The sequence below is a fragment of the Arachis stenosperma genome, chromosome 9 (genome assembly GCF_014773155.1).
Source record: "Arachis stenosperma cultivar V10309 chromosome 9, arast.V10309.gnm1.PFL2, whole genome shotgun sequence".
In the NCBI taxonomy this organism is placed as follows: domain Eukaryota; kingdom Viridiplantae; phylum Streptophyta; class Magnoliopsida; order Fabales; family Fabaceae; genus Arachis; species Arachis stenosperma.
Genome location: NC_080385.1, coordinates 10,157,584 through 10,183,148, shown reverse-complemented (window position 1 = coordinate 10,183,148; position 25,565 = coordinate 10,157,584). Strand labels below are relative to the sequence as shown.

Sequence of the window (25,565 nt, the reverse complement as noted above, 5' to 3'; positions counted from 1 at the left end):
GATGGAACGGAGGATCTTATGCTCTCTTTTGTATTTTTATTATTTGTTGTTGTGCTTTCTCTCAACTTTTTATTTTAGCCTTTATGGCCTCAGAGGCTTGATTTGAGAGATAAGTTGTATAAGCTGTTTTAAACTTCCAAAACTCTTTTGTATTTTAGTTTGACTAGCTGCCCTAAACTCCACAGGCTGTGACTAGTCCTCTTTTTGGTATATCATACTTATATATATATCTTGTTAATTTAATTATTACCTTGTGTATTCTGGAGCTATCTACAAAGTTTTATATATATGTATTTTGTCTTATTCTGTTCGTACCTACACTTTTAGTCAATCGTGTGAATGCTTCGCACTTTGTAATTCCGCTTTATGCAACTTTGAGCTTTATTCCTTCTTTGGGCTTCTAGTTATATAAATTCTTGGAATATATTATATATTATAAGCTTTAAAACTATCGTTGCACTTTGTTATCTTTCGCTTTACGGCTGGAGGTAAGGCTTAGGGTAATTGGGTGTTACACTTGTCACGTTTTAAAAGCATGGCTATAGAGGAAAATAAGCACGCTTTTATGAGGATGGCGACTGATTCGTGATTTGGCCACGATTTTTTTCACGCTTTAAAAGCGTGGCCAGAGAGAAATAGACACGCTTTTAAAGCGTAGCTAATTTTTTTTCCTACTGTCACATTTTTAAAGCGTGCCCATATCCTCTAATTATTTTGGCACCCTAAAAAAGTATAGCAATAGAGTTCCCACAAAAAAATAATTTTCTACCAATTTTTTCTCCAAACGCTTTAACTTTTTGTTTTCAGAAGATAACCCTACTGAGAAGTGAGAACCCTTTCGGTCACGTTGTATGTGAGAACCCTCGAACACCTTTATCTCTAAAATATTCATCACTGAGAACCCTTCATCATTGAGAACCTTTATCACTGAGAACCTTTGTAACCCTCTCTCCCAGCCTTCTATCGCACCCTCTATTACAACCCTCTTCTCTATCACAATCCTTGGACCCTCTATTGCAAGCCTCCTCCTTGGATTCGCAACCCTCGCACCCTCTCTCGCAACCCTCCATAGACGCTGCCTCTGTCGGCACGCCCTCCCTAGGCGGTCACTCTCTCTCGCAAGCCCTACCACTGTCTTTGCTCTCTCTCTCGTCGCTGCCTCTCCCTCAATCGGTGTTGCGTCTCCACAAACACTACAATGTACGTATTTATTCCCTCACTATTTTTCTGTTCTTATGTGATAAGGTTCATTATTTTGGTTCCCTTGTCGTTTTACTGTTGCTTGATGTTGCAGTGATGTGAAAATTGAAGTGAAGCAAATGTTCGTTACATGGGAGTTTTGCTCTTGTTTGAATTTTAAAATACTAACTTTGATGCTCTAGATGAATTTACTATCATGGGAAATAAACAGTGGATGTGTTTTGATTTTTTTTTTCTTTAAATTTTTTATTCGTTTGGTGTTTCAATGAAAAAGAGTGTGTGTGGTGGTATGATGTAATGTATCCAGTGGACATTATTTGACCTTAATTTCATTTACCAATATTGATTCATATTTGGAAATATGGTGAAATACATTGTAATCAATGAGTAATTTTTTAAGTCTATGTTTATTTTATTTCAGGGTTTTGGTAGTTGTCTCTTTGTTACTGTTGTCGCTGCCACCTCTCTTGTTTTTCTTTCGCTGCGGTGCTGCTACTGTTGCCGTGATACAAATTTTTTTTTTCTAGTGCTGGATTTATGTTCTGCAGTGCTAGTTGACTATCTTAATTTTAGTCTATACTTTTAATTTGACTTAATTTTCAAAATACGAGCAACTTTAATCCTAGTTGCTGCTCTCCAACTTTAGTCTATGAACGAAACTAAACATTATTTTTGTTGCTGGACGTTTATAGTTTATATTTGTATGCTGAAGTAACAGATCAGTGAGTGAGGAAATAAGTCACTGTTTACCTATACATCGAGAAATTGGCTCTGTACCATTAGATGCTATTGAGAGATCTTTGAAAAGGCCAACATTCGAAGGAAGATGAAATATGGTTTTAAACTGATGTCAATGGCTCAATTCTTGTAATGTTTTTAAGACCATCAACTTCTAAAAGGGATAAATCTTTTATGACGTCTTATATTTTTTATACCTACAATTTGTTAGATGATTCTGTAAACCAAATTTGATCATAATTTAAAATTTTTGGATAGAATACATACAATCAAAAGTAATGCTCCATAATTCTCTAATTGGAGTTGTTTTGTATGAACAGGTGCTTTTATTGGAGAATCAACAAATATTAGATTAGTAAACCTCTAGGACTTGAGCAAAAGAGACAGTTTCATCCTCTTCTTGGTATGTATTATTCACTACAAAAACAGAAAATATGTATAATAGTGGTAGCTAGCTTGTTAGATATTGAGTCTTTCTCCTAAATCAGATTCTCTTTTAGCTTTCTAACAACACTCTTTGTCTCTCCCACACCCTGTATATTTCTAAATTCTAACAACCTCACTTCAGTGCCATTGCCAACTCAACACACTTGGTTACAAATGTGCACCCGTACTCTTCCTTAATTCTTCTATGACTATTTTCTTATTTCCCCTTTCTTTCATGCACTCTATTAAGCGAGTTACTAAGTTTTGTGAAAACTTGTATTGCACTTGAAAATAATTTCATCATTGCTATTGTACACATTTTCTGTATGAGAAAGGCTTTTCATTTTTAGAGGGTTAAATAGCAATCCTTGAAAGTTCATGGTTTATCGTTGGCATGAATTTACATTGATATTGCTGATTATCAGAAATCATGGGTAATAAAACTATTATTATATGTAATAAACTTGCTATGATTATCAGAAATGTCATTCCTATGCTATTATTATATGTAATAAACTTGCTTAGTATACAAGTTAGTATCAATCTGATTTGCTCTTTTGCTGGTAGAATATGGCAATAAAACCAACAATTGTATTAAGGGTTATACTTGTTGGAGGGGATGCAGCATTCGCTAAAATAGCCAGTGCAATGAAGGCCACAAATGGTGTAAAAATGGGCGCAGCTGCGGATGCAATGAAAATAGGCCAGCAGTAGCAACCACAGTTGTGGCAGAATCAAAACAAGAAAAAAAGATGCTCCTCAACAATCTCCAAAATAATGTATTTTTATCTACTTTTGGATTTCTTTATGTAAATTAGTTGAATCTTTCCCAAGTTTTATGGGAACAAAGAGAGCCATTTGCGCGGATTGTGATATTGACAAATAGTGAATATAATAACCACTTCAAATATTCTATTAGATATGGAATCATGAAGTCTTAGATGAAGTTGTACACTCAGCTAAGCAGTGTGTTTTAGATGTTGAAACTTTATTTTGTAAAGTGATGATTTTGCAGTGAAATTATTTTCTTTTTTTTTTTTTTCAATTTTCCTATGCCAGTTTACATTTGTATTTTTATATAAAGTTTATTTTAATAACATGATTTAGTTTTTTTCATATTGATTAGTTATTTAATGTTGATTATACTGGCTTCCAAAATGTTGAAAGTAGTATGGAGTGGCCTAGTGAAGGGTTTATGCAGCTATTGGTACACTTTTTAACCGTAGCCATATCTTCTTTTTGTCATCAACAGCCACGTTTATTAAGCGTAGCTATACCTTTTTGTAGTCATCAACATCCACATTTATTTATTAAGCATAGCCATATCTTTTCCTATTAGCACACTTAAAAAGCGTAGCCATATCTTTTTTATCGGTATGCTTTCGAAGCGTAGCCAAAACCAACCCTATGGGCACTCTTCTAAAAGCGTGGCTATGTGTCCACGTTTTGGTACTCTTTTAAAGAGTGGCAAAAACTAAAATGCTAATAAATTGACAAAAGTGTGGTGATAGAGCAACCGACACGCTTGTAGATGTGACCCTTTTAAAAGCGTGGCAAAAAGTTATCGTCATGTTTTTTCACACTTTTTGGCACGTTTTAAAAACGTGACAAAAAGCTAATTTTCTTGTAGTGAGAGATGATCAACCTGATTTCCTTATAAGTTGACTGGCTATCTCAAAAGCAAACTTGCACACCTCATAATTGTCCTATTCTATAATACAAAACTGACGAAGGTACAAAATTGTTCATCTAAAAAAGTCGTTAATGAAACAATTTTTTTTTTCCTGTGGAGATATATATTCTTAGAGTTTTGATCCGTGATTTTTTTGATAATTTTAGGATTTTTTATGTTAAATATTGAATGTATTTCTATTTCTGAAATAATTCATATACATCACTATTTACCTATACAGTATTATTTAAACGTATGATATTGTTTACATACACGATATCACTGCATACACAATTTTGTTTGCTGATTTCACTGATGATTTTTCACATCAATTTTGGTACTGTTCTGTTGATACTCGTTGTATTTTGTATGTTAAGAGTTTATTTGACTTTGATTATCCCTAACAAAAACAATAGTGGGAGACATAACAATAGACAAAAATTAAAGACAGAAATAAACTTTTGATCACTATTTTTCAATTCCATAATTCCACTTTTGTCCTTTCTAGTTTTACAATTTTACTGTCGATCTCTTTATATTTTTACTTTTATTAAATAAGAAATTTCTCATGTTTGTGACTCTAATATATGTATTGGTCTCCATGACTCCATCTACCCATTTGTCTCTTAAGCCTTAGCCTGTGAGATTTCACAATGGGAAAAGATATAGTTAGACTCGTTCAACATATATCGGTGTGATGAATGGTTAAGTTGTTGGTCCAAATCAAAATGAAGTTATTACCAATACGGTTCCGCTACGTTACCAACAGCATATCTGCCAACTTCTGCCAACTCTTATTTATAATTGTGTTTTATGGAAGTGTGTTTATGGATGTGTCTAATAAAAATAAATGAGCCACACCGACTCTATCTCGCTTTTTTTTCTAAAATATTCATGTTATTATTAATATATAGGAGACAAGTAATGGTTCTATGCTCGACACGTGTAGCAGTTTCTTGAATGACAAGTGGCATGTAGGTAAGTAAGAAATTTAAGCAACATACAATGGGTAAATCTGACATTACAAGCACATGAAGTAAACCAGTCATATATAATTCAAATATCCATTTTTGTCATTAAACAATCCTGGCGGAGACCTGAACTCTCCACTACTTCTCAACCTGTAGGAGACCTGAAACGCATGGATGAACATTTTGATTTGATCAATGTGAACGCCAAAAAACTTGCATGGAATTTCAAATTTTGTAATAAGGGTGTGGACAACTCCAACAAGTTCAATGTCAACGAGATTGGCTCCATCGAAATGGTACTTCAAGATAAACAGGTAGGAGCATTACAAAAACATAACTGTGCTTTTATGTCATTGTTGTGACTTAAACATGTTAAAGATATACTCACTCTTTAAGTATTCACTTCGTTGTCACAGGGTGGCAGGATTTATGCAACCATACCAAGATCCCTGGCAAAGAAATACATTAGTGTTATTCTTGAGTTCCACATGTATACTATGAGTAACTTCATAGTTGTTGACAACATGACCAAGAAAAAAACGTGTTAGTAGGGGGTACTTGTGTTTTCATAGAACAAGGGTTGAACATATAGAGAATCCAACTTTTCCTTTGGAAGCATTTCGATTTAGGAACCTTGCAGAGATGCATACAGTCGAGAAAGTAGGATCTTGAACTGTTTGGTGAGTCTAATACTATATGTAATGATATATAGATATGCAGAAAATTTATAACCACTTGAAAAGCCATATCTAAAAGTGTGTGTCTTATTGTTTTGTAGATATAATTGGAGAAATTGTTGGAAAGGAAGATCCAAGAGAATTAGTAACTAGCAAGGGAATAGAGACTAAGCGATTGGTTGTTATTGTGGAAGACTTGGAGTAAGTTCTATGTTTTTATTAAGAGATGTATGTTGTTTATTTCGTTTTTTTATTTATATTAAGCTTGAATTCCTGGGCTGATGACAGGAAGAACAGGTTAAGTTGTACTCTCTTTGGCGAAACTGTTGACCAGATGCTCCCTCACCTTGATGAAGATCGACTTGAACCACTATTGTGATCCTCCAATATTTTAAAGCAACCAGATGGAATGGCAAAACTTCAGTGCAGAGCCACTTTGAACTGTCCAAGGTCCATGTCAACCCAGAACTAAAAGAAGTTATGTCATTCAAAAAAAGGTCAGTACATTTTAAAGAGAAGTTGAATGTTTTGTGGTCATAACATTGTTTTCAAGGTAGGTTATCAAAAGCTTAGATTCTGCAGCCTTTTATTCGAAGCTACTAGCTTATCAAATTTACCTTTAAAATATAATTTTATATTCATGTAACCCTTTTTTTTGTTGAACAAAATGAAAAAAGAATATTTTAAAATAAAATTTTCTAATAATGTAACGCATTTTTTTGGCGAACAAAATGAAAAAGAATATTTAGTTCCCATAAAGTTCTTCCAAAATAAGATAACCAGTTAAAAAAGGTTATCTTTAACTATTAACAGATATTTTGTCAAACCAAATATACAAAATGATTGAGCATCCAAATTATCCTTTCAAATTTGAAAAAAATGCAAAAATGTTCCAGCTTCAACTTTTCAGTGGTTATGCATTGGATTTATTTTACATTCCTTTAAACTAATGCTGCCTAGATAATTAAGTCACATTAAAATGTCGAATATACTATTTAAAAGATAGATCAATATATAAACAATCTGAAAATAATTCAAACACACACAGATTTGGTTTGGTAACACACAGAGATTTGGTTTGGTAACAGTATTGTCTAACCATTTAAAACGTGAATTGCAGCTTAATGAGCGGCTCTGAGTCAACTTCAGTGAGGATTAGCCATCAATCGACCCAAAGTTCATGGGTTGGGACTGATGAGCTCAACAATGGCATGGCTATTGTGAAAACAATCGAACAAGTTTTAAAGTCTGTTGAGGTAAAAGTTATTGTAATTATGAATTTTAATGCTGTTTCAAAAATCAGATGAGCTATTAGGTAAAAGGTCTTAATGTGTGTAATGCTTTCCAGGAGGGGCCAACCTGGATTGCAGGTACTATTGTCTCAATCAATGCTGGGAAGGATGATTGGTTTTATAAAGCATGCAGGCGATGTCCAAAAAAGGTGGAAACTCCTATTGGGAATAGGTACGAATGTGCGAAGTGTGGCCACACCCATGGATGTGCAGCACTCAGGTGTGTTCTTAATTTAAGTGATTAATAACGATTAGCATCTTCATTTTACTTGATATTTGTAATCCCTGTACTAAAACTATTATCGCTATTATCACGTGAAACAACAGATATAAGGTTGAGGTCATGGTCTTTGATGGTACCGGAAGCATTACATTATTGTTGTGGGACAGAGAAACCAACCAGCTGTGTGGAAAGGCAGCTGAAAAAATTGTAGAAGAGGATGTATATAGCACACCAAATCCTTATACTATTAGGGATTAAAGTTATAGTTTTGTTTTTGAAAATATTATAAATTATATACACACAAATACATCTAAATTGATTGGGATTTCAGGATGCTAAAGAGGATGAATACCCTAAAAGTCTAGACAACATGATGGATAGAATGGTGCTTTTCAAAATCAATGTGAAAAGTGGTAACATAAAACACTATGATCAGATTTACACAGTCATGAAAGTGTGTGATGATGAAGAAACGTTGCAAAAGAACAAGCCTCAGCAAATGGACGTTAGTACATCTATGAACATCACTGTACGTGTATACCTAATCCACTTTAATAAGTTGATGTTTTTCCAGACCATACAATTATATTTTTTTATCAAAATGTACATTAATATCTAATTACGAGTAGGGTTTCACTTTAAATAGGAGAATAGAGGTAGCAACACGCTGGAGATGTCCGGACATGTTGTTAATCTTAAGAATGATAATGATCCTCAGCTTACTGTGGTAAGTATATGCACATGTTTTGAATATATAAAAAAACGTGATTTAGGTTCTGAAATTATTCTAAATGAACTGTCATGCATGTCTTTGTGTAGGATTCTATGGAAGACTGTGTTGAAAGCCTCAAATACAAAACACCAGCTAAAAGAATTGCCGGCAGTTTGAAGTATGGTTCGGTTGTTGATGAAGAATGCCAGCTTTCGACAAATAGGTTCACCCGAAAGGGAGGGAAAAAACTAAAGTCTCAAACATCTGAGGCGGATAATTAAGTATTAACTGAAGTTGACAAAGTTTAATATTGATTGTATTTGTTTAACCATAGACTATTTGTTTTGAAAGATGATCTATGTTTGGGGATCAGACTTGCTTATGTGCAATGATATCCAAAAAACAATGTATTATCGTGAATATATTTTGAATGAGACTTATTATATATGATTTATAATTATGTTATGGTGTATGAAAATATATGTCTTAAACATAATCCATGATGAGTAATACCTTACAAAATTGGAACACAGAGAAATTGATGTTAGAACTTATTTTTTACGTGATGGATTATAAGTTAACACAAATTTGACATTATATTAAATACAACTAACCTCCTAAATGGGAGTTTCTAATTTACAAGGACTATTTACATATTGACAACGACTATTGATATAGTCAAGTAATCCAAAATATCACTTTTCTTTAGAGTTTATTTCTCATTTGTGTGATGCTTGGGAAGCCTATTCATAATAGTTAACGCGAGTTATAGAATGGTGTTCAAAGGACAAAAAACTATTAATTAAACTTCATTCTTTAACCATGTATAATTATGGTGCAAAATGATTTTCAACCTTGGAGAAGCTATATCTAAAGCCATATAACTCGCTGTGTTTCTCAAATTGCAAGTAAATAACATAGAAAAGCAGATTGGTTTTTGAATGGGAATTCAATTTATGAAAAAGTAATAGAAACTATTAATTAAACTCCATTCTTGAGATATGGCTTATTATTGTGCTGAAAAAAATTTAATAATAAAAAATGCTACGTAATGAAATAGAAGATTATATTGGTTTTTAACATCTTTTTATGACAAGGTCCATAAAGGGATGTCTGACTAATTATAGTAGCAATCCCAATAAAAACTTTCAACATCTTTTATGACAAGGTCCATAAAGGAATGTCTTTCAAATAAGATATGATCCTCATTCAGTAAGATAAAGTTGATGGATCCTTATACAGATTAAGTTAAAAATTCTCCTCGACAATTACAATGATGAAAGACCCCATATATGATTTTAGAGATAGTTCAACCGGTTTCACGAATAACTAGAAACAAAAAGCAAAGGATCTAAAGGCATAAAGAAATTGGATAACTTGAATAAGATAATATCTACTAATTGCTCGACTAAGTGACAAGAAATATAAATATTTTTTTTTCAGATAGAATGGAGGGTACAGCTATCTTATGTTATACGCATAAACCCTAAAAGTTTTATAATGAAGTAGAAATGTTTCAGTATGAGGGTCAAATCAGGGGTAAAGCTTTAGAATGAAGTTAGAAATATTTCAGAAGGAGTGTCAAACCAAGAGTAAAGTACTTGCACAAGGATAGTCATTTGAATGGCATAATCTTTAAAATTTTCAAATGGCATAACCGATCAAGTTGATATAATAAAAAAGGTTAGCTGACAAAGACGATACTGTTTTTTTGTTCACACGCATTTGGAAGTAAATTCATCGGGTTTCTATTATGATGTTTCAACAGTTAACGCATTTACACATTTAGAGCACCTGGAAAGTTATGGTTATTTTTCAATCAATTTGAAAGTTAGGGTTATTTTACAGAGAATATCAATTGAATTTTAGTTGTATTTTTTTTTTAGGGCTATATCTAAGACTCTAAAAGATATCATGATGTGATCCACAAGCAAATTGAATTCTCATAATATGACTTAATAAGAATTTCTCCATCTATACAATACAAGGATTATACCTGCATAAAGAAAGATCTTACTAAGTTTTATGGAGCAGGATAAAAAATATAAAAAATCACTAAACACACAACATGGCAACCAAGGAGATAATTACTATCATCTATTTCCAGTAATCCAATCACGAATCCACATAAATATATTAAAGAATATATTCAAACTCATTTACTTTTACCAAGAGTTTGTTCATTCTCATCAATTTTTTTCCCGAAGGATATACAGAGATAGACGTAAAACATTATGACATATACATATTAAGTAATCATATATACATAAAAGTATGTATGCATTAGCCAATTGACTTTTTTTACTTTTCTAAGCATTCAAATATAAGAAAATGAAAGCAACTTTTGCTGGTTTGGGTTATAATATAATCAGTCTTCTGTCTCTTTACATTAGCCAGAAAGTTTTTTTACTTTTCTAAGCATTCAAATGTAAGAAAATCAAGGCTGACACTTAGATTAATGCAACTATTGTTCTTAGAAAAGCTGATTTTGCTGGTTTGGATTTTACATATAATCAGTCTTCTCTCTTTAGTCAACTCAAAGCACATTGCACAATAGATACATATTAAGTAATCATATGTATAAAGTAACTTTACATTAGCCAGAAGTTTTTTACTTTTCTAAGCATTCAAGATCATATATATAAAAGTAACTTTACATTAGCCAGAAAATTTTTTTACTTTTCTAAGCATTCAAATGTAAGAAAAAAGGCTGACACTTAGATTTAATGCAACTATTGTTCTTAGAAAGCTGATTTTGCTGGTTTGGATTATACATATAATCAGTCTTCTCTCTTTAGTCAACTCAAAGCACATTGCACAATAGATACATATTAAGTAATCATATTTATAAAAGTAACTTTACATTAGCCAGAAAGTTTTTTACAAGACTAAGCATTCAAATGTAAGAAAATAAAGGGTGACACTTAGATTTAATGCAACTATTGTTCTTAGAAAAGCTGATTTTGCTGGTTTGGATTATACATATAATCAGTCTTCTCTTTTTAGTCAACTCAAAGCACATTGCACAATAGATATAGTAAGTAATCATATATAAAAGTAACTTTACATTAGCCAGAAAGTTTTTTTACTTTTCTAAGCATTCAAGATCATATATATAAAAGTAACTTTACATTAGCCAGAAAATTTTTTTACTTTTCTAAGCATTCAAATGTAAGAAAATAAAGGCTGACACTTAGATTTAATGCAACTATCTTCTTAGGAAAGCTGATTTTGCTGGTTTGGATTATACATATAATCAGTCTTCTCTCTTTAGTCAACTCAAACCACATTCCACAATAGATACATATAAGTATATATATAAAGTAACTTTACATTAGCCAGAAAGTTTTTTACTTTTCTAAGCATTCAAATGTAAGAAAATAAAGACTAATTTTGTTGTAAGTATCGACAGATTATAACAAAAGCAATAGGCATTTGAAAATCACTACAGATTATAACAAGCAATGGGCATTTGAAAATCACTGTATAGATGCGATGCAAGTATCGATGCTGTAATGCTCATTGTTATAGACTAATCAACTACAACGTAAATAAAAAAACAAAATGCCCCACTTTATGAAGTTGACTAAACCCTTTAAAACAGCTACAGTATTGCATGAAATACAATTCGTATCATTCTGTATATAAATGACATCCAGTCCAATGGACACAAACACAAACATAAACACTTCTCTCTATTAAAAACTTCACCAAGATGCTTTAAGCTGCAAAAGAGGGATCTTACTAAGTTTTATGGAGCAGGATAAATAAGATTAAATAGTCGTAAAACACATAAGACTGGCAATCAAATCATAATGACTATCATTTATTTCCAGTGATCCAAGCACGATTCCACATTAATAGTTTTAATATTCGAACCCATTGACTTTTACCAAGAGTTTAGCCCATTCTTATCAAATTCTGTTTTTTTTTTAAAGAGGATATACAGAATAGCAGTAAAATCATTATGACATATACATATTAAGTAATCATATATATAAAGTATGTATACATTAACCAAAAAGTTCTTTTGCTTCTCAAAGCATTCAAATATAAGAAATGAAAGCTAATTTTGCTGGCATTCTTTAGACATATAATTAATCTTTTTTCTTTAGTCAAATCAAAGCACATTGCACAACAATACATATAAGTAATCATATATATAAAATATGTATACATTAGCCAAAAATTTTTTTTACTTTTCTAAGCATTCAAATACAAAAATGAAAGTTAATTTTGCTGGTTTTGTTTGTACAACTAATCAGCCTTTTATGTCTTTAGTCAATGCACGAAGTCATAACAAATGTGTGCAAGGATCAACATAGTTACCAACCCCTATATAATTTTTTGGAGACTACACATTTGGTCAATTAAACAATTATTTTTATAGCTTTATAGGTTAAAAGTGACAATTAATAATTAAGTTAAAAAGTCAGCTATATAAGGAGAATCAGCAAATGGCAATGTGTATATCTTCTTGGTTAAATGTGCAAACTAGATGTTATATCACATCACTTAACATGTTTCATGTTTTAGGTTAACAATATAATAAAGCATCGACAGATTATAACAAAGCAAAGCCATGGTATTGGAAATCACCATACACATATGATGCAAGTATCGATGCATGTAGCCATGTAGTAGATAGTTGTTATAGACCTTGGACAAAAAGTAAATAAGAAAAGGAATATATGTATTATGAAGTACTCTAAACCCTTCATAATAGATTTAGGATTGCATGAAATACACTCCTATCATTCTATATATAAACGACATCTAATCCAATGGATACAAGAACAAAACATAAACACTCCTCTCTACTTAGAAACTTCACTAAGAAATTTACAAGCTGCATTTCACAAATGAGTGGCATTTCTCCAAAAAAAATCCATTACCATATCTTGGTGATGACTTAGTATGGAAGATCTTAACTAAGGCTGATCCTAAGACTGTTGGCAGGTGTAGGACACTCAACAAGTCTTGGAATTTCAGGCTTAACACACCATACTTTGTGAAGCAGAACTGGGCTGAACAAAAGGGTCAAAACATCAATGTCATTGTTGGTGTTGGGAATCCTCCAGCAGACGAAAATTCTCAATGGTTCATTCGTGCTGATGTAAATGATGGAGTGCACTCGCAGCTAAACCTTCCAATTGTGATCAACCAACTTGGTTTTTACTCACTTATTGGCTCAGACCATGGAGTTCTTTGTATAAAATTATCTCAAGGAGGACTTAACTCAAGTCTACTCATATGGAATCCACTCACTGGAATGATGAAATATGTATTTGATGAGTCCAAAAAACACTACCGTCATCATGTTTCAGTTTTTGCATTTGGGTATTTGTATGATTCCATGGAGTATCGAATTGTGCATGTCTTTAAGCGCCATTACATACACCTTGGGCTGGAGTCTATATTGTTCATTTGAGAATGACTGGTGTGATTCCGGATCATTCCCACGTGCAAAAAGTTGGGGCCAAAATCTATCATTGTTGATGGAATTGTTTACTGGATTGGCTGGGAAGGAACCAACTTCACTGAACCATCACTGATAATATCTTTCTCCATGATACAAAGGCAGTTTTTTGAAAGCATTATTCCAATTGATGCAAGATCAACCTATCACTCTCTTACAAATCTGCATGATGGGGTTGGTTTTATATCCTATCGTAATATAGGCTTCTCAAGGGAAGTTATAGTTTGGGAAATTACACATGATGGACAGGACAAGCTTAATTGGGATAAGAGGATCCGAGTTACAGGACTTGGCATTCCTTACAATCCATCTATGTTCATCGGAAAGGATATCATTTCCATCATGGAGTGTAGGAGTCGTTTTGGGGGATCCAATGATGCTGATAGGACAGATCTTTTGCTTTCAAGACTTAAGTGGAACGGAGCTAGGAGGGAGCACCTGATGCACCGTACTTGGCAACAAAATGTACACGTCAAGTCCTGACCATGCACTCTGAAAGTCTCTATATTGTGTAACCAAGCTTATGTTTCCAAAAAAATTGTTGTGTCTATCTATGTCATTGTATTTGTTTTAGGTCAGAGCATCCTCAGTTGTTATAGTGGATGCATGATGATAGTTAGTTTCTTATTTGTCTTGGTTCTGTGTTTGGTTTTGTCAAAGAAACTCTTGAGTTACAATATTTTATAAGAAAGCGAATATAATCTGCAGGGTATTATATTATAGTGTATTAGGTCATTGCTTAGTGTGATTTCCTAGAGTGTCTTGGCTTAGTATCTACTCATTAATATAAATAGTTATAAGATTTGGTTGTAACACCAATATTGCGAGTGTGTCCACAATAATAGATCTCTGAAAGCATAATTCGCATTTTTAATTTGAGCTCATACAGTCGATAGTAACTAAGTTAAACACAAAGAAATATAAACCATTTGGAAACGGTTTTTGCAAATAGTTACAATAAGCTTGGCCAGCACAAATATAGTAGGATAATAAACTGTAATGGAGGCTAAATTACTAAGAAAGTTGACTACTTAGATATTAAAGGCAACATGAGGGTATAAAAAGGCTATCAAACATAACACAAAAGGAGTAACCTTGGATAATAGAAATTTTTAAAACATTTTAAATGGTCAAGTTTATAATATCAAAAGAGTCAAAATAGAAGTCAAAAATGAATAAATAATTAAAAGATAAACTTTACCCCTAAAAAAACAGGATCTTTTTAGTTATTATATATTGTGTTTTTGTAGTCCACAAAGAAGGAATCAAAACAATATGGTTAAAACCAGAATATTAATGCAAATTGAATTAAACCATAAATGCAGATATTAGCACGAAGAATGATCTACATCAATAATTCATAAAAACAATATGGTTAAAACCAGAATATTAATGCAAATTGAATTAAACCATAAATGTAGATATTAGCACGATATAGTGGTGAATCAAAAAATTAATCAACCTAAAACTAGGTCAAGAGGCAAGGGAAAAAAAATACAGTGGGGCATATAAGAAACAAAGATAACACCAGCATTGAGATAGTAGTTTAGGTTTCTTTAGTGAGTGAAGACGTCTAACAAAATATCCAAACCATAGAAATTTCAACAATACATTGTAGCTAACAAAATACTGTGGCTGACCGTGTGTGCTACTTTAAACTAGAAGTTATATGTAGGACTACTGTTAAATGGACCAAACTCCTCATTCATATCTAGGTGTAAAAGGAATTATCATGGATGACAAGAGAAAGAAGTTGAAGACATCACAATCAGACTCTCAGAGGACATTGTACACTCGAGTACCTCTGCAGCAAATCTTCCATAGCTCATCTTCACAAGAATCAGGTGCGTAAATTTTTAATAAAAAATAGTGAAATCTGTGCAATGTTCATCACTATATAATGTCCACTTAGATAATATCCTAAAGACGAAAATTTGGTAGTATTCTTAATAAGGTTCATCATATTCTGAAGTATATGGAATATGCTATGTAACTGTGTATGGGATATCAACATGCCTCAAAAACCTAAGATGGACTTTTTTTTCAGATAAACTTGAACAAAGGATGACTGGAAGAAGCTCAAGGTCTTCTATCTCAAGTGTTACAGTAGAAGAAAAGAAAAGGGCACAATGAAGCAGCGAGTAACATAACATTTGAAGTTCTTTAGATTAGCAAATTGTACAAAATGGATTCACTTTATACTCAATTTCTATGCAGAAATTTTAGAAAAGGAAAGAAACTCATTATGGAACTCATTACAAGGATAAGGAAAATTATGATACTGCAAAACACCACTACATAGACTCCGGCAGCTTAGGTACGTCCAAAAGGTCCCCATCAATTACTATAGCAATTTATCATGAGTGTGTGGTGGCAGTGGTCATGGTGCTCATTCCATAGGCTAGATATTTGATATGGTTAACTCATTTTCTATATATTTTTCCAAAAAGTTGTACTGTTTTTCATAATTTAGTGTCACCACTTGATTATTAGACCCGGATATGTAAACTTTCCAACAGTTGAACTGTCTTTCGTAATAATAAGTCATATTATGAATATTAGATCTGGACAAACTGTTAAAAAATAGCAATCTCGGATACGGGGTTTTATGAAGTCAGCAGATAAAAAGTTTGTGGATGTAAGCTTGGAAATGACATGTATTGTGTGAACCCTATAGGTAACATAAGTGCAGAGACGACGAAAATTTGCAGGAGGGAAAGGGCTCTTAAGCTGGCTAAAAAAGAAATGTGAATACTCGATCAGGTTAGTTCCAAGTAGTTATGTTGAGTACAATAATTTTTAACGAAATTGATGCAAACGGTATGGTCCAAGTAGATATTTCAAAAGATAATTTTAAGTTTACTATCCAAACGCATATAGTCCTGGGGGCATCAAATCTTCTCACACATGGTACACACACTCAGTTGATAATCTTCCTTTATTTAGGGGTTGTTGCTTCGAGACTATTTAGTTCTCAACTATAAACTAAATATACACTCAAATCTTACTACCATATTTACAATTGAAAAAATTTATTGCAGAAACATATTCCAGGATGAATACGCGAACTCCAACCTCACTTAGAACCACAGCAAAAACTAGATTGCCACAAATTTTTAATTCAAATTCAAATGGATTAGGTCATGACGAGGGTGGCTCCGTGGACAAGAGTAACGTAGCAATGGGTAAGAAAATTTATATACAATATTAAGTGGCGATATTAGAGAAGGATTCCTAATTAATAGTGTTAATTAGAAAAAATTGAGAAAAAATGTCTTAGCTTCAACTTCAAAGTGGTTATGTATTGGATTTACTTCATATTCCTTTAAACTCACTCTGCATAAGTAATAAAGTAAAATTATTTAGCAAAATTGGCTATTATGTTAAAAAAAATCAATGAACACCTAAAGTGATTCTCACAAACACAAAAGCTTGGATTTTACGGCCTTTTATTCAAAGCAACTAGCTTATCAAATTTACCTTTTAAAATTTAATTTTCTATTAATGTAAAACATTTTTTTGTTGAACAAAATGAACAAGAATATTTAGTTCCCACAAAGTTCTCCAAATAAGTAAACCAGTTAAAAAAGGTTATCTTTAAACAATACAGATATTTTGTCAAACCAAATATTAAAAATTATTGACGATCCAAAATTTTTTAATAGAATACAAAAATGTTCCAGCTTCAACTTTTCAGTGGTTATGCATTGGATTTAGTTTACATTCCTTTAAACTAAGGCTACCTAATAATTAAGTAACCTTAAAATGACGAATATACTATTTACTTAATAGACCAAATATAACATACTTAAAATAATTCAACACAAAGATTTGGTTTGGTAACAATATTTTTTCAAGGGTAGTTTTATCAAAATTAAATTTCAAAAGATAGTTTTTTGAATTTCTTGAAGTTTTTTTTGTTAAGTCAGTCAAAATTCATTTTTAATTTAATGAGCATAAGCAACATTTGTTTCATCAATTACTTTTACAGAATGCCAAATACTATATATGCATAAACGTAACAGACTTTTTGGAGGAATAATCTAACCAAGTGACACAAGATAACTTTTTCCTCAAAACTATATCTTGACTTCATCTATTATGCAGCAAATCGACCAGCTACTAATGACGCATGCACAAACACGCCTCCAAATAATCCTAACGAAGGTATATGGCCGAAAATAACCTACCTTAATAGAATGTTGCAGAGGAGGACAAGTTGAAATTCCTCAGCTCCAAGAAGCACCCAAGGTTTTGTATGAGTTGTTATATGGCGATGACATCAAAAGCAAGCATTTCCGTGAGAACATTAGGACTTATAACTCTATGTTCCAATTCACCTCGATGGGTGCCAAGATTGATCGAACTATAACAAAAAGCAAAGGGCCACGCACGTTTATTCTATATGGAGAGAATTATCATCTGATGGGTAGCCTTATACCCGAAGAGGGGTGCATGGCAAGATTTGCACAATTATATGTGTACGATACAAAATGAAATTCAAAATCGTATAGCAGTGATAAGGTGCGTAACGAAATTAAATATGGCCATGGTTATTATGATTAAATCAATATGAAACTATTCATTTACTAACACAATTACATAAATTTCGAAAATGATTGAACATGATACAGAGGAAAGACAACAACAAAATACATGATATTGTTAGAGATTTGAAGAAGATGTTGGACGATAACAACGTGTTGGTCAAGGCATTTCGAATGGTTCGGGAGTCTATAGGACCTGACTACACATCCACAGTGAAGTTGAGTTGTTTGGCAAACGGGGTAAAGATGGTAGGCGATAACCTACCATCCACTAATGAGTTGCTGCGCTGATAGTAGGCGACTTTGATTTTGCCAAAACTGATAGAGACATTGTCGTTGAAACACATAGTGGGAGGCTACAACGAATTAATCAGCTAAATCCAGCCTATTGGCATTGCAGTACCCTTTATTGTTTCCATATGGAGAGGATGGGTTCAAGGAAGACATTCCTCTAAATAAAAAAGTGGTAAAGAAGATAAGGTAGGCAAGAGTCTCAATGAAGGATTTTTTTGCGTTCAGGATCCAAGAGAGGCTAGCCGATGCATCTCCATTGCTCTATTCAAGAAGGTTATTTCAGCAATTCTTGGTAGACGGATTCTCCATGATTGAGTCAGCCAGACTAAATTACATTCGGCTTGATCAAGAAAAGTTTAGGTGTGAAATGTACAAGGGCTTATCCGAAGCAGTGTTAAGTGGGGAAACTAGACCTGCGTCAAGAGGAAAACGTATCATCCTGCCTTCTTCATTCACGGGAGGGCCTAGGTACATGATACAAAACTACCAAGATGCAATGGCGATTTGCAGGGTGGTTGGCTATCCAGACCTTTTTCTTACATTCACATGTAATCCGAAATGGCCTGAATTAGAAGATTTTCTTAAGAATAGAGAACTACATGCAGAAGACCGACCAGACATGGTATGTAGAGCTTTCAAAGTTAAGTTGGACAAACTTATCCAAGACATCAGAAAGAACCAAATATTTGGGCGCGTTAGTGCAGGTAAACAATATCCTGTTACCTACTCTTTAATATTAATATGCATGTTTTTTAGCTCTTTAATATTAATATGCATGTTTTTACCTCTTCCAATACATGTATGTTCGTTGTGGAGATATTTTGACTTTTTATGCAACCAATCATTTTATACAATAAAAATTAACTTCTTCTATCACACGTTATTAAACAAATCCACAATAGAAATTTCTATTTCCAAAAAATACCTTAACACATATACACAAGACCCTTTATAAATTAAATGTGTGATGTGAAGATTTTGGATGAAAAGAAATATGGAACTATAAAAATAGGGAACTAAATTACTGTTTAATTCACTTGCAGCCTAAGATGGCTACATTTTTTATATATTTCAGTTCCAGTGAAGTTTTTGAAACTTTACAAATTGCGAATTCCATTCAATTATAAAAAGCTTGCTAGATTTGTATGAATAAAGAGACAATCAGTTATGAAATTAACCAGCCTTGTCGTTTTTCATCATATAACTATGTAAAAGCATCTCCTGTATTAACTAATGGGAAGTACACAATGTCTAAGAACCTGTATACATGTGTTTGTACATAATCTCCTTTGCAGTTGTCTATACAATCGAGTTTCAGAAGCGCGGTCTCCCTCATGCACATATTCTGTTATTTCTATATCATGATGACAAGTTTCCAACGGGAGAAGACATAGACCGGATCATAAGTGCTGAGATACCCGACAAGGTCAACGATCCACTATATACGAAGCAGTGGAAAAGCACATGATGCATGGTCCATGTGGTAGTTTTAGGAAAGATTCACCCTGCATGGAAAATGGTCAATGCATGAGGCACTTTCCTAAGAGATTTGTTGCGAGTACTACTATTGATGAAGACGGTTATCCGGTTTATAGGCGCAGGGATGATGGCAAAATAATAACCAAATCAGGTGTGGAACTTGACAATCGATATGTCGTGCCTCACAATAGGAAGTTATTATTGAAATATGGTGCTCACATAAATGTTGAATGGGTAACCAGTCAAGATCGATTAAGTATCTATTTAAATACGTCAATAAAGGCCACGACCGTGTTACAGCTTCATTTTACAAAAGTGCCACAAGTGATGCGGATAATGATCAGTGTGATGAAGTTAGTATGTATTATGATTGTAGGTACATATCCCCGTGTGAAGCTGCATGGAGAATTTTCGGGTATAGCATTCATTATAGGAACCCTTCTGTGGTAAGGCTAGGCTTTCACCTTCCTGGTGAACAACCAGTGATATTCAAAGACGAAAACCTGGATGACGTTGCTAGGAAAGAGTCTGTGAAAGAATCCATGTTCTTAGGATGGTTCGAGGCAAACAAAAAATACCCAGAAGCTCGATCTTTGACGTATGTGGAATTTCCTTCTAAGTTTGTATGGAAGGCTAATACTAGAAAATGGTTTCCAAGAAAATCTCATGTAGTTATTGGCCGTATTTTCTTTGTACCTCCAGGATCAGGAGAAATTTACTACCTAAGACTACTTCTAAATTTTGTTAGAGGACCTACCAGTTATGAACAAATTAGAACTATTGATGGTGTTATCTACTCGACATTTCGAGATGCATGCTATGCATATGGACTTTTGGCTGATGATAAAGAATATATTGATGCTATAGAGGAAGCAAGTCACTGGGGCTCAGGAGAATACTTAAGAAGGCTTTATGCAACACTTCTGTTTCTAACTCGATGGCTAGGCCGGAACATGTATGGGAAAACACACGGAGAATGCTATCTGATGACATTCTTCATCGGCAAAGAAGGTTACTTAACAATCAAGGTATGCTGTTATAGTTATTATTATTAATTGTAGAAAAATAAGTGTTCTTATCTTTGTATCAGTTTGTCAATACTATTAATGTTACTAGACAACTATCAGTATAATTCTATCAATAAATATTAGTTGACTTATGAATGTGCCAGATTATAATATATTTTTACTTCACAAAATAAAGTATGAATCTCATACAAAACAAAAAGACATGGACACAATTCCCTAAATTAACAATAAACATTACTAACAAAATAATATACACATGAATCAAAACAAATTCTTTTAAATGACATACTTACCTCGAGGTGGTTGAGCCACAAATTATATCTGAAGTTTACTATGCACAAAATGTCTCCATGGTCATAAATGCTTATATCGAAGTGTACAATAGGGTGTATCCTTTTTCCTTATTCTGCATCTTGCTGTATATATGCCCTGCAAAAAATCCAATTCTATTAAGCATTGAAGATATCATAAGAAGCTGAAAATATATTGCTATATAGATAATATACATCCAAATAGCGGAGTTGAAAATATCCAATATAGATTTGGGAAATATAATAATCAACTACGTGAGGTAAAACAAACGTATATTTAACTAAATAATGATCTCGGTCATAATAAGACAGATGTAAATGTAATTGATGTATGTATTTTATTGCAAATGTTTATCTTCTTCAAAATCATACTATTACTTACAACGGTGTATACACTTTGTTGAACAGAGTTACAAATTACAGATGAAGAATTATGGGATCTGACGTTGATAGAAATTGAAAAACTACTCAAGAGTTATAACAAGAGCTTAAGAGATTTTCCATCAATGCCATTCCCTGATATTGATACAAGTTTGATGCAAATTATGAATGGGGAAAACAATAAGTTGATTTCTGATGAGCTTCGGTACGATAAACGAATTTTGACTGCTGAACATGAAGTGTATGTACAACAACTTACAAACGAGCAAAAGAGAGCTTATGAAGAAGTGATGACAGCAGTGAATAGTGGGCAGGGTGGTGTTTTCTTTCTATATGGTTATGGTGGTACGGGAAAAAACATTTCTTTGGAAGACACTTGCTGCAGCTATTAGGTCCAAGGGTCAAATCGTGTTGACAGTTGCTTCAAGTGGCATAGCATCCCTCTTATTACCCGGTGGTAGGACGGCACATTCTCGCTTTGCAATACCACTCAATTTGGATGAATTTTCAACATGCAACATAAAGCAAAATACTCCATTGGCTGAATTAATAATTAGAGCTAAGCTTATTGTGTGGGATGAAGCTCCTATGGTCAATAAACTTTGTATTGAAGCACTCGATAGGACCATGAGAGATATTTTGAGGTTCAACAATTTTGCAAGCTTGGAACAACCATTTGGAGGAAAGACAGTGGTTTTTGGAGGTGATTTTCGACAAATACTACCAGTAATACCCAAAGGTAGTAGGCAAGAGATTGTCAATGCTACAATTAACTCATCATATATATGGGATAGTTGTAAGCTGTTGACTTTGACAAGAAACATGCGCTTACAAGCGGACAATAGCAATTGTGAAAACAATGACTTAAGAGAATTTGCTGATTGGATTTAAGCATTGGAGATGGCAAATGTGGATCATCTATAGATGGTATTGATAAGATCAAGATCCCAGATGATATATTGATACATGATTGGGATGATCCTATTAGTTCGATATGTAAAGCAACTTACCCTGAATTATTTTCCGGTTCAAGCTGTGTTTCACATGTAAAAGACAAAAGCCATCCTCGCACCGACACTACAACTGGTTGATGAAATAAACAATTATATGATGAGTTTGAACCCATCCGAAGCTCAGACTTATTATAGTTCTGATACAGTTTCTGAATCTGAAACAAATAATGATATTTTGGCATCAATTCACACACCAGAGTTCCTAAACACTATTAGATGCTCAGGAGTACCAAACCATGAGATAACTGTTAAGGTAGGGACACCAATCATGTTACTAAGAATATAGATCACTCAGCAGGTCTATGTAATGGCACACGATTGGTTGTGTCCAAACTTGGAAAGCACATAATAGAAGCAAAAAGTTTAACAGGGCAAGGAGCTGGCCAAAAAGTGTTTATTCCTAGAATGACCCTAACCCCTTCTGATCATAGGATACCATTTAAATTTCAAAGGCGACAATTTCCTATCATGGTTTCTTATGCAATGACAATTAACAAGAGTCAAGGGCAGTCGTTGTCACATGTTGGTTTGATATTAAAAAAGCCTGTATTCACACATGGACAACTATATGTTACAGTTTCAAGAGTTACCAATAAAAGAGGGCTCAAGATCATAATATGTCATGAAGAAAAAGAGAAGAAAGAAACAACAATGTGGTGTTCAAAGAAGTATTTACAAACGTTGAATAAGTAGTTTTATTATGCGAGTACCACCCATAAGGTATGTCCCAATTGCATGCTTCTTAGTTCAAGATCCTCATATGTTTTTAATATATGGATATGTTCTAATTTCATGGTTTTTAGGTAGGCCTATCAATTTATAATTCTTGGTTGTGGGTTAGTCAATCAAGTTAAAGCGAACATATAGGATCAGTAAGGTATTAAATGTAGCATTCCATCAGAATAAATTCCATTCGAATATATATATATATATATATATATATATATATATATATATATATATATATATAAGCGCATTTTGTAATGTGCATAAAAGAAATTCACAATGATCTCCATATGGGATGGCAGACCATCCTTATAACAATATACCACAAATCCATCATAATTAACCTAACAGATCATTGTTTTTGCAGGTGATATTTTCAAACCAGATATGCTGAGTAGAAAGAGAGTTTCACACCAGATATGTTGAGTAGAAAAAGAGCGCAAGAATCCAAAAAATGACATTCTGGAATTAAAGTTCACAACCGCTTGCAGAAATAGCTCTAATTCTACTATATTAGCAAGTAAATCAGTTAGGTTGGCATTAAACATGTGAAAAGTATATGCTCAGATGTCGTTCATTCAAATTCATCGACAGAACTCATGTCACATTTAGTGATTTTTTCTAACTAAAAGTTAAAAAAGGTAGCATTCTCTTTCTTTATTTCAGGTGACTTTCATATTAAACCCCCAGAAAAGGAGTCACACAAGTAGAACAACTATATAGTATCCCCTCGATCAATCTGACCTCAAGATGGTGCATTTTGGTTTTTTATGACTTCACAAGAGCATTAGTTGGCCTTTCATAAGTCAAAAGATGGTGCATTTCTATTTTTATGACTTCACAAGAGCATTAGTTACCATTTCATAAGTCGAGTCATGTTAACTTTAGTGCGAGTGGAAACAGAATATATGAAGTCTAAATTTAAAATTTGTTAGAACTGTGAGGATATAACTTTATTATCCATTATTTGATAAAGTTATTTTCTTAAAAATGTCTTTTTATAACATTTGAGGCAATCACTCTTATCAGAATTTAACATCCATAATATGAAAAAATTATCTGTGGTTATGCAGAAGACTATATAAAATTTCATAACAATGCTACCGTTCAAGAGTAACATATATATATAAACACCTGCTTGGCAAAAAAACGTGCTAGCAAACACATACACTAAACCAAGCACCTGCTTGGCAAAAAACCATTCTAGCAAACACATACGCTAAACCAAAACTCGAAATATATGAGTGTTAACCCATTTTTATTTATATATTTGTTCCTTTATACAGTAAATTAGAAAGTCTTGGTTATTTATATATTTGTTCCTTTATACATTAAATTAGATAGTCTATAGCAAGCTACCGTTGTGTCAAACAAGAATGGACAGACACAATGATTCAAAAGGATATCTTCTTTCAGATATTCATAAGGATATCTTCTTTCAGATATTCATGCACTAAAAGGAGGGTATAAGATATGTCATAATACTTACACAATACATTTCGCAGATCTTGAGTATAGTTGGTTTGGTAACTTCCTAAGCTGCACAACAATTTAGAGCAACGATGATCAAACACACGGATAATTTATGGAAAACAAGATAGAAGATACATTGCGCTAACAACTAATTCTTCAAGAGTTACTTTAAAATATAAAAGATGATGGCTACTCATTCTTCAAGAGTTACTTTAACATATAAAGATGATGGCTATTTAATTTAAACCTCTGCATAACTATATTGCATACATGATCAAACTTATTTCGTTGGACCATATCATAGTTGTCTTTCTCTATACCAGCAAATTTGGCAAGCCTTACATTAGAAGGATTCTTCGTTTCAGCCTCTGCTTTATATCATTTTCAATTGATAAAATAATATAAATGGAAAACACATTTTTAAAAACCAATTGACAAGTAGAATTAGAAATCCAATCTGATCTCTTATTTTCATTTAATCAGCAAGATCCTCACTTAAATTAACATAAGAATACCAACAGCATCATAAAGAGAGAGAGAAAAAAGGAAACTTAACATAACTTGAAAAAGGAATAACACTTCTCCAACAGCATCAGAGCTCCACAGATCTGATATAAATTCAGAATTTCATTTCATCTTTTGAAATCCATTCTCACTCAAAGGAAATCAACGGTGAAATTACAATCAAAATTACTCTTCAACCGAACTAACACACCAATGCACACAAGCCAAAACTAACAACACCAGCAGATTACTCTCTGCATTTTATTCAACTTCAAAATAGAACATTGCATTTGATTCATTCTCGCAAAATAATGGAAAGTGATTATAATATAATATAAATGGAAAAATCCCCGTTCAGAGCGAACACAACTGGCATTAGATATCAAAATCTCTTATTGAAGTTCAGAATCCCTTTTCAT

General features: G+C 33.0%; 1 protein-coding gene and 2 long non-coding RNA genes across 3 annotated transcripts; 2 read left to right on the top strand and 1 right to left on the bottom strand.

Annotated features, from left to right (window-relative positions):
• The first annotated feature begins 841 nt into the window (after positions 1-841).
• LOC130951965 (uncharacterized) lies at positions 842-3,325 on the top strand. Its single transcript, XR_009074164.1, has 3 exons — positions 842-1,200; positions 2,259-2,341; positions 2,932-3,325. It is a non-coding gene; the product is annotated as an uncharacterized LOC130951965 (long non-coding RNA).
• Positions 3,326-5,177: 1,852 nt separating this feature from the next.
• On the top strand, positions 5,178-8,303 carry LOC130949029 (uncharacterized). Its single transcript, XM_057877866.1, has 11 exons — positions 5,178-5,321; positions 5,424-5,550; positions 5,786-5,885; positions 5,973-6,059; positions 6,805-6,940; positions 7,033-7,196; positions 7,304-7,418; positions 7,531-7,728; positions 7,846-7,926; positions 8,019-8,134; positions 8,246-8,303. Exons 1-11 carry the CDS (start codon positions 5,178-5,180, stop codon positions 8,301-8,303), a joined length of 1,326 nt encoding a protein of 441 aa, XP_057733849.1.
• A 1,510-nt stretch (positions 8,304-9,813) lies between these two features.
• LOC130951879 (uncharacterized) lies at positions 9,814-24,847 on the bottom strand. Its single transcript, XR_009074136.1, has 3 exons — positions 24,659-24,847; positions 21,032-21,167; positions 9,814-9,907 (listed from the first exon to the last, which is right to left on the bottom strand). It is a non-coding gene; the product is annotated as an uncharacterized LOC130951879 (long non-coding RNA).
• Positions 24,848-25,565: the final 718 nt, after the last annotated feature.